Source organism: Vulpes vulpes, chromosome 2 (genome assembly GCF_048418805.1).
Source record: "Vulpes vulpes isolate BD-2025 chromosome 2, VulVul3, whole genome shotgun sequence".
NCBI classification, from domain to species: domain Eukaryota; kingdom Metazoa; phylum Chordata; class Mammalia; order Carnivora; family Canidae; genus Vulpes; species Vulpes vulpes.
Window position 1 is genome coordinate 101,947,883 of NC_132781.1, and position 10,761 is coordinate 101,958,643.

General features: G+C 41.6%; 1 protein-coding gene across 2 annotated transcripts in view; it reads left to right on the forward strand.

Annotated features, from left to right (window-relative positions):
- APBB1IP (amyloid beta precursor protein binding family B member 1 interacting protein) overlaps nt 1-8,708 on the forward strand; it is a 99,958-nt gene extending 91,250 nt beyond the window's left edge. For both annotated transcript variants that reach the window (XM_026013671.2, XM_072742076.1), the window contains exons 13-14: nt 5,270-5,373; nt 7,865-8,708. In XM_026013671.2, the coding sequence (XP_025869456.1) occupies nt 5,270-5,373; nt 7,865-8,374 (614 nt within the window). In that variant the 3' untranslated portion in view covers nt 8,375-8,708. The remainder of the gene's footprint in view (nt 1-5,269; nt 5,374-7,864) is intronic.
- Nucleotides 8,709-10,761: the final 2,053 nt, after the last annotated feature.

Sequence of the window (10,761 nt, forward strand, 5' to 3'; positions counted from 1 at the left end):
CAAACTATTCTAAAGGGTTGACCACATGTGCTGCCTCCACTTCCTACCCTCATTCACTCTTGCACCCATTTCAATCAAGCTGCTTCTTCTAATACCCCATGGAGGATGCTCTTGCTAAGCCCACCAGTGGCCTCTATGTTACTAAATGCAACTATTATAAACCTGTCTTCGTATCTGACCTTTCAGCACCATCAACACGATTGTCCACTCCTCCCTGAAATAGTCTCCTCTGTTGGCTTTCCAGATAGCACACACTCCAAATCTTCTATCCCACTCCCAACTTCTAACCTCCTCTGCTAACTCTTCTTCTACCGCACCTAATCAGCCTCGGCCCAGTCAATCCTAACTCTGTTCTCATGTTATACGACCTCTTTACGTGGTCTGAATCCACTCCTGTCACCATATATGTGCTGACCACCCACAAATATATAAATCCAACCCAGACTTCTCTGTTGATCTCCAAAACCATGTAACCAGTGATTTGCTCAATGGCTCCACTTGGATACATCAGTAAAACTGATGCATCATCTTATCCTCCAGACTTGATCTTCTATTGTTTTTCTCAGTTTCTGTAAATCATCATCATCTGCCCAGGTGCTCATGCAGGATACAGGCAAGGAAAGCTCACTCATGCCCAAATCCAATCACATCCAAATCGTGTTGACTCTACCTTCTAAATTGGTCAAATCTGTCTAGATCTGTTCATCTCCATTCCCGTCAAACCCAAGCTGCCATGATATTTCACTTGGCCTCCAGTGGTGGTGGTGTACCAGCTCAACTCCCTACATTTGAAGACTTCTCTCCCTCCCTAAGTCAACTTTCTAAACTAAAATGTGATTTCTTCCCTATGGGTAGTGTTTCAGAAGCTTCTCACTGCTCTAAATGTCCCAAATCCTTAGCAAGGCCAACCAAGTCTGCATAATATGAGGCTTGCCCAGCTCTGAGGCCTCTTTTCCCCACCTGTGTCTTCCCATTCTTGTCACATGGGCCACTTGTTTTTTCCTAGTTTTTAAAGCCCCAAACACCATCATCTCTTAGGGACTTTACAGATGCTGTTCCCTCTGTTTATGACATGTTTTCCTTCATGTGGCTAATTCCTTCCTATCCTCAGGTCTACAATGAATTGTCCCTTTTACTTTTTTTTTAAGATTTTATTTATTTATTCATGAGAGACAGAGAGAGAGAGGCAAAGACATAGGCAGAGGGAGAAGCAGGCTCCATGCAGGGAGCCCAACATGGGACTCGATCCCGGATCTCCAGGATCATGCCCTGGGCCAAAGGCGGTGCTAAACCGCTGAACCACCTGGGCTGCCCTGAATTGTCCTTTTTAAACCAGTCATAATTAATAATCTGTTTGATTAGTTTAGAACTGTTCTCTCCTCTAGACACTGAATGAAATCATGAGGTGTTTCTGCTATGATTTTCCAACTGAAAAAGCCTGGAGGCATTGTTCACTTATCCAAAGTGCTTTAACAAGGAATTTATTCTAGATAAATGGCAGCTTTTTTTTTTTTTCCATGTTAGAGAACAGTCATAGAGGGTTTTTTTCTTAGTACTTATTAAATCACTTTGACTTTAGTGACTATTTTTAGTCAGGACTTTTCACATGGCAGCTGACAGAAATACAACTTGGTCTGGTTTAAGCAATAAAAAGTGAGGGGGATAGATTTATTAATGCGCAAAACTAGGAGGTCCAGGGGTAGGCTTCCTTCATGCACAGCAAGATACAGGGGTGATGTCATCAAGTGATGTCATCAAGATATGGCTTCTTAGGCACTGTCCCCATAAGGTGGCAAGGACTGCCACTGATTCTCTAGGCTTACATTTTTCATACAGCTGGAAATACTAGTACAAATAGAATGTCTCATCTCTGAAAAAGCTCTGGGCGCACTCCTTCATGCCCATTCCTTTTTTAGTCTTTTTTTTTTATATATAAATTTTTATTTATTTATGATAGTCACACACAGAGAGAGAGAGAGAGAGAGAGAGAGGCAGAGACACAGGCAGAGGGAGAAGCAGGCTCCATGCACTGGGAGCCCAACATGGGACTCAATCCCAGGTCTCCAGGATCGCGCCCTGGGCCAAAGGCAGGCGCCAAACCGCTGCGCCACCCAGGGATCCTTCATGCCCATTCCTAACGAGCTTACTATGCCCAGGAGGTTGCTGCCCTCTGATTTGCCAGGTCAAGTGGGAGGATTGGCCTTTCACAAACCATGTGGGTTAAGAATGAGGGGTTGGGGTTTGGCTCCCTTTTCAGAATGTACTTGAGTCCTGTAAAGCATGTGAGGCTCATACTTGTTTAGTCAACTTACAACCCCTAGTTCCACCAAAGATTCCTATAGAGACAGTGGGAAAGGCTATATTGCTACCTGACAGCTGGGACTGTTAATCGGTGAACCCATACGACCTAGATCCCAAGTCAGTGGACCTACAGAATATATGGGTTATGTGGGTGCCCACAGGTTACAGGTTGTGAGGATGGGGCAGAGAGCCCATGGAGAAGATTGGATTTCCTGGTGCATGGGAAGACAGCAGCTTGGAGCATTTGGGGTATCATTATTATTTGTTTGTTCTCACAAACAGATTAAAGAGCAGGACATCCTAGTTCATGAAAATATATGCTGTGTTGGTCAGAAATCAGCCTGTGTATGTGTTTGGGAAAAAGAAGCAAAAAGAAAATACAATTTGTGTCCTTCAAAGGAATTCCCCCCAGTGGTCTTAAGGATTCAGCTTCAGTTTCTGCTTGCTTTGTACGAAGGTGTTTATATATAAAGAAAGGACTTGAATATGTATAAGAAGGGGAAGAGAAGAAAGAAAATAGACCAGAGGAGACAAGGAGATGGAGCACTTCGGAATCTAAGAGGTTTAAATCTCCCAGGAGCAGCTGGTACCATGCACAAGGCCTTATGAAAACCTTAAGTGTAAACATCGTAAGGCTTTGAGATGTTTAGACTTGTTACTTCCTGACCTCCAGAACAAAGCTGTGGCTAATTAGAGACGTTTAATAAGCCTTAGAGCTAGAGAAATGCACATTTATGTGACACATCATGTACCCTCTAACAGCCCTGCACGGGTGTGCTGAAGAGGGCAAGTGAAGGTCCGCTCAGAACAATGAGGTGGCTGTCCTTGCTGAATGAGGAACATGGATTTTATAATAAAAAACTGGCAGTAGAGAAAGTGGTTATAGCCTGTTCTAAGATTTCACCTGCATAAATGGACACAGATACCTTTTTTTGTTCTGAAATCAAACACAAAGAAAAGTTGCAAGACTACAAAGAACCCTTTCCACAGACCACCAGTATTGAGCATTTGTCATATATGTGTTATCATTTCTATCTCCTCTCGCTTCTCTATATGTTATCCACAGTCATGTTATTTTCCAAACCACTTGAGAGTAGATTGGATACCTCATACTCCCTTCCCTTGCAGTCTTTGTGGTTCCTAAAATCATGGCTACTCTTACTAACCAGAGTACAGTTATCAAATGTAGGAAATTTAATATTATGTAAATCACAATCCGTATTCCAGTTTTTCCAGCTATCTCAGCAGTGCCTTTGACAGCAGCATTTTTTCCTGGCACAGGCTCTGCCCAGGATAGTGTATGGCATTTATTTATCATGTCCCCTTAGTTCTCTTTCATCTGGAACATTCTTCTAGCCTTTCCCTGTCAGGATGTTAACAGTTTTTTAAGAATAAGGGCCATTTAATTTATAGAACATCCCTCAATGTGGATGTGTCTGATGTCTCCATGTGATTCATTTGAGATAGTAGTGTATTTTTTGCAGCAATCCTACATAAGGGCTGTGTGTCTTTCTCAGGGTATCGCGATCAGAGGCTTACGATATCTGTTTGCCGCTCATTAGAAACATTCATTTTGACCACTTGGTTAGTGTGTTGTCCAATTTCTCTCCTATACAGATTTTTCATTGGGTACTTAATAATGTGTAGAGAGATACTTTGAGGCCCTGTAAATATCCTGTTCCCCATCGAACACTCTGTTCTTCCCAGTCTCAAGTCCCTAATAGCCTTCTTTGAGTTATGTAGATGAATGGGTTTCTCAAACTATTGGAAAAATATCTGAAGAAGCAAGAAAATGGTCATTTCATAAATACTTGATAGAAGAGCTGGCACTGAGCAGAGCTAAAGCAATCTCTGAGTTCACTCAGTGAGAAGACCTGTTGTCATAGTGGGCTGTTTTGAGGTGTGCCTGGGTGGCAGTGTAGTCGCTGGAGAGAGGGCTTTCATGTGTGGCAAGGTGGCCATCCTTCCCCAGGATGTTCTCTAAGGAGCCAGAGAGATCCACATATATCTGAGGAAATCTATCAGATTCCCTCAAAACTGAGACCTCAGTTAATCTCACTTTTGTGACAAAGGGTAAATTAAAAGGTAGGAAAATAAGTGCTTATTCAGAACTTCCTGGCAGAAGGTCTATTCCAGGGTACCTCAGAGGTCTCCATATTTTGCTTCGTCCTCTATGTTTGCTATTTTTGTGCTCATAGTACTTGCTGATGAGAATAATGTTCAAAAGTTATTCTTGTACACAGCACAGTATGAAACTAGAAACACACATTTCAGAAAAATCTTCAACAACAGGAGTTTTTAAAAGTTTTTCAGAGTTTATTCTCCAGTTATCAAAAGGCTTTTGAGGTGTGCCTGGGTGGCTCAGTCAGTCAAGTGTCTGATTTTTTATTTCAGCTCAGGTCATGACCTCAGAGTTGTTGAGATTGAGCCCTGTGTAGACACTATGCTACGTCTGGAGCCTGCTTAAGATTCTCTCTCTGTCCCTCCTCCTCTCCTCTCTAAACAAAAACAGAACAAACCCCAAAAACAAAGGCTTTTGAAAACAGAACAAATGGGGCACCTGGGTAGCTCGGCCGGTTCAGCATCTGCCTTTGGCTCAGGTCCTGATTCCGGAGTCCTGGGATCGAGCCCCATATCAGGGCTCTCTACTCAGTGGGGATCCTGCTTCTCCCTCTGCCTCTGCTCCTCCCCTCTCCTGATGCTCTCACTCTCTCTCTCTCAGATAAATAAATTGTTAAAAAAAAAAAAAAAGAACATACTATTCTCTAAATTAATCCAGATGTTGTAATCTATATAAAGGATTCACTTTCCCAAACCTTTGCTGAATCTCACGCAGTATTGCCATAGAACTTCAGGTTTTCTGTTAAGGCCTGTGTACCTATATAAAGTACTTGATATTTTTAGATGAACTTGCAAGAATGTTGAATATCCCTTGCCCACTCTTCTTGTCTTTCTTCCCCCTCCTCAGGACTTAAAACAAGCACCCCTCAGGCCAATGGTCAGATCCCCCAGGCTGCCCATTCTATAAGCACTGTTCTTGAAGAAGCCCATAGGCATGCAGAAACAACTAAGGTAAGGCAGAAACTGACCTCATGTTCAACCTGTCTCTGGTAAGCCCATATTCTAAACCATTAGCAAGGGTCCAATAACTGCTCTTCTAAAGGGAGAAAATCTAGTTCCAACAACTGAGAAGTCACTATAATTTCATTTAGATCATTGCCCTTTTTTTATAATCTTAAAGTTATACAGGCTAGAATGGAAAGTTAAAACCAGCTATTATCACATTGCTCCAGGAAAATATAAGAATTTTTTTTTTAATGCTGAGGCTTGGTAAATATTTTTAATTTAGCTACATTGATTTTGACTGAAGGGATTTTCTTGGTTTAGGCAAGGTTTTAGCACTCTGAGAGTGGCTCCTGAGATTTAAGCCCTTGGGATTTTTACTTATGTTTTTCTGAATAAATTAGAGCAACCAGTTAGTCAGAAGCCCTATATTAAATGCTAAGCCCCAAAACCAGATTATAAGACTACTAATAGGGTTCTTTTAGAAAAAATGTGCATTTTAGATTTTTCTATTAATGTTCTACATACATCCTCAGGGTGATAGAGAAGAAAACACATTTTAAAATAATAGCCAAATCGATAGAACATTCTCTATAAATAATTTTTTTTCAGTAGAGTAAATTAATGAAGATTCATTTAACCTGAAAGTTGCAGCTGAAAGTTGTGATCTAGTTACTAGTCTAATTGGTAACATCTCAACTGACTATTCTGTTGACTGTTTTCCACATATGATTCAAACAATCTTGAATAACTGTACTTTCCATAATTTTTCACTTCATTCCTCCCTTTCATTTTGTCCATCAACCAGTGGTGGGAGCAATTAAATCTTGTATTTATTGAACTTGTTATAGCTTTTGAAAACCATTATAAACCATTAAAATTGTGTTTCTCTAATATTCTTATGAGCTTCTCAAGTCTGACATCATGCACTGTACCTTCAGCTCTTATTATTTCTATGGTTCCTGCAATGTCAGCTGAAGAGAAACACTCAAAAATCCTGAAAGCAAGAAAAAGATCCCAGAATAGAAATTGCTTCCTTGTTGTGAACATCAGTTTTCAAGCTGCCTGTTCAGAAATTTTTTTAAGTATATCACTAGCCAATTAGCTTATCATGCTAAGCAAATAAACTAAATAAAATAGGCACTTTGTTAGGAAAAAAAACCTTCTAAATTCTAAATTGAATCATCTGGTAAGAGGTTGTTAAGCAAAAAATGAAAGCCTGATATATTGTAAATTGCAATGATAATTATTAAAACAGAGGGATTCAGCTAAGCTGCCTGAAATTCCTGGGGAAGTTGTATGATGTAATTTACTATTATTATCTGTTCCACTGTTGGCAGAAGGACTGTGCCTCTATGAGCACAGTCCTCTGTGAGTTTGGCCAAGTCTCCTGCTCTGGTTTCCACCAGTAGTATGTGCAGCATGATTTTACTCTACAGAACCCAGCCACACATTTAGCTCCTTTGATATCAGAACTTTGAGGCACAGATAATAACAAAGCCTATGATGTTCCTTTTATCCCTAGTTAGCCAGACGACTTCCCCACAGTTAAGAAAAAGTAAATGGACCTTTGGACTATGGACCAAGTGTGTGGATTCCAGACCCACCCACCACCTTCCTTGAAGCTGTTATGTATGCCCTGGGAGTAAAGCATATAATTGGCTTCTCCCTGGTAGTCCACAGTCCTGGGACAAGGTGTCTTTGTTCTCAGCATGCCGGCAATCACTGATGCAAGAGAGGCAGAACAGTTCTTTGCTAGAAGAGTTCTTTATGTCCAGATTTGAACAAAAGGTCACCGGTAGCCTAGAGAGAACTCTTTTATTTCTCCCTTCCATCTTCCTTGTGCTAATCAAAGGAGGACATCTGAGCCAGGAGATTTGGGGAAGGTTTGGGGAAGCTTCTTAATCACCTCTCTACTACTGGAAGTATGATACAGAAGCAAAACAATTTTACAGACTCCTGCTTCTGACAACTGAGCTTTACAACCAGCTCAACTCAGACAAAGAAAAATGTCATGGCTGCATATGCTTCGGACCTGGGAGGCTTGTGTTGGGAGCCAGGCCATGAGTGGGAATTCCCAGAGAGCCATTTTGCTGCCATTTTGAGTTCCTTAGCCTGAGCTTAGGGTAGGTAAAGACTGAAGTAAGCCCATAACTAGCTAAACTCTGTATCACTAAAGAGGCATGGGTAAGTCCTCTATAAGGTGGTTGGGAGGAGATACTTCTATAATCTAAATGTAATAAACACCTCGTGGAATAGTACTAAATCTTCCATTCACTGAAGAAGACATGATTAGCATTAAATAATGTTGTTATTGGTAATAATGTGAAGGGCCATTTGAAGTCAGTGTAATACAGAGCCAAGAGGAGCTAGCTAATGAACAGCCTCCTGAGCTGTAGTCCCAGGGCCTGTGGAATGGAGGCTCCCCGACCCCTCTACCCCTCCGGAGGCAGACCTCACCTTTCAATGGAAATTTCACGCTGTGGTTGTTCTGTTGAAGGACAAGAAGCCAGCCCTGGGTAACCAGGGCCCCGGAGCGCCCGAGGCCCACCAGCTCCCTAAGTCCAGCCTGCCACCACCCCCTCCCGTGCGACGGTCGTCGGATGTCTGCAGCAGTCCGGCCACAGCCCCCAGGGCCAGGGGCCTGGGAGGCGGCTTCCCTGCCCCTGCCCCCCCGGAGGACTCTCTGCCGCCGCCGCCGCCCCCGCCGCCCCTGGACGAGGACGAGCTCCCTCCGCCTCCCCCTGATTTTCACGATGCGCCCCCGGACTTCGTGCCTCCCCCACCGCCGTCGTTCGCAGGGGATGTGGGCTCGGCGTTACCGCCCCCGCCCCCGCCCCCACCGGCCCCCGAGGCCGCAGGGCCACCCCGCGTTGCCCTTAAAAGACCTCCCGCTCCCCCAAAGAGGAAAGAGAGCCCGGGGCCGGCCGTCGGGGGAGGCAGCGGAGAGCAGGATTTCATGTCAGATCTCATGAAGGCTTTGCAAAAGAAAAGAGGCAACATGTCCTAAGGGGACAGATAAAGCTCTGTGCAATGGGCATAATCGTTTCTAACCTCAAGTGCATTTTTGCTACTTTACCTTCATGACACCTTGTTCATTTTCCATAAAATATTGACACATTCAGACTAGAAAGGATGTAAAATGTCTCACTCTAGCTCAAATGCATTCATAACCATTCACCTAACACAGACATTAGAGCATCTGCCTAAATGTACATATCTTTCCTATGTGTTTCCATTTCCATAAATTTATCTTCCCTTCCGAGTTCACTGAAGTGTTTTATGTTCATTTATTTTATTATGTTCAGATGCATCAAATTAATAAAAGTTCATTTTTTCTTAAAGATGGTATTTCTAAAAATATCAGTGTATTTATAAATCTAGTGCGATATTAACACAGTTATAACATACTTGACCTTTTAATACCTTTCAAAGTCGGCCTTCTAACGGTGTTGTTAATCTTCGATATATTTTCCATCTCCACCTCCGTGACTGTCAGAATTTTCTGAAAAATTAAAAGAGAAAAAGGGAAGAAACAGGAGAGGCAGAGTGAATTCAGTTTCTTTGAGACTCATGGCAGTCCTGGACATACTGGATTTTGGTTTTGGTTTTCTGATGGTCAAATACCATAGTAATGAAAAAAATAGATATGTAGAGTTTGGGGATTCTCTGTTATTACACTGCTATAAGTATCCTATAAATTAAAATTTAGAGATAAGAACAGGCAATCATTTATATTCTTTAACCTGGAATGTTTTCTCTCAGGTAAATTTGATGTTCAATTTTAATAGCCAATTTATCTTGAGTTCCTGTTACCCTCTCTCTTCTCTTTCTTATTGGCTTCTAAAAGGGAGTCCTTTTAGATTTTCTTAGTTTTATTTTTCTTTTTAATTGTGAAACACATACGGGCAGCTGGGTGGCTCAGTTAGTTGAGTGTATGCCTTCTGTTGGGGTCACAAACCAGGGTCCTGGGATCCCTGCATCGGCCCTTGCTTAGTAGGGGAGTCTGCTTCTCCCTCTCCCTTTGCCCCTGTTCATGTAAGCTCTCTCTCTCTCTCAAATAAATAAAATAGGTTCTTAAAAAAATTGTGGAACACCTCAAAATCTTTTTTTATTGAAATAAAATACACAAGTATAATACACAACATTATGTTAGTTGCAGGTGTGCAACACTGCAACAACTCTGTGTGTGATGTTGTGCTCACCACAAGCTATTACAATATCATTGACTATATTCCTTATGCTGTGCCTTTTAATCTTGTGACTTATTCATCCCATAGCTGGAGGCCTGTGTCTCCCACGCCCCGTCACCCATTGTGCCCAGCCCCCCACACCCCCTCACCTCTGGCAACTATCAGTTTGTTCTCTGTCCCTGCTTTTTATTTGCTTATTTGTGGGGTTTTTTTTTTAGATTGCACATATGAGTGAAAATATGGTATTTGTATTTCTCTGACTTACTTCACTTAGTATAATATCCTCTAGGTCTATCCATGTTGCTGCAAATGGCAAGCTCTCATTCTTTTTTATGGCTGAATAATATTCCAATGGGTATATATAGCACATCATCTTTGTCGATTCATCTATCTACGACCACTTAAGTTACTTCCATATCTTGGCTATTGTAAATAATGCTGCAATAAACATAGGGGTGCACATATCTTTTAGAATTAGTGTTTTCTTTGGATAAATAGCCATTTGAGGAATTACTGGATCACATGATGTTTCTGTTTTTGTTTTTTTTTTTTAAGATTTTATTCACTTATTCATGAGAGACAGAGAGAGAGAGAGGCAGAGACACAGGCAGAGACAGAAGCAGGCTCTATTTAGGGAGCCCAATGTGGGACTCGATCCCAGGACTGCAGGATCACACCCTGGACTGAAGGCAGGCGCTAAACCGCTGAGCCACCCAGGGGTCCCTGGTATTTCTGTTTTTGTTTGAGGAAACTTCGTACCGTTTTCCATAGTGGCTGCACCACTGTACCTTCCTATCAACAGCGTGCAAGGTTTCCTTTTCTCCACATTTCAAAAGCTTAAAGTGGGTAGAAAATAAATAATAACTAATATGCTAATTTCTACTTAAGGAAGATGATTAATCTTATGTTCTAATATTTTGTGGGGAAGTAAGCCCTAAATTAACATTTAAAACAAAAAAAGCAAATTCTGATTTTTAAAACCAAAGTATTTAGTAATTAAAACTGATGAAATGCTCTACATTTTTCCTAATCTTGTTCCTAAAATAGGATAGAAGGTGAATGCTTTACATTAAATGTCTATTCATGAATAATTTAGAATTTAGTGCCTCTACAATAAAAAAAATAATAACCCTTTGCTGAGTATAAAAACCTTTGATGGCAACTTCCCAGGTATGTCCAGAGCAGGAAGCAAAAGCATTCCCCA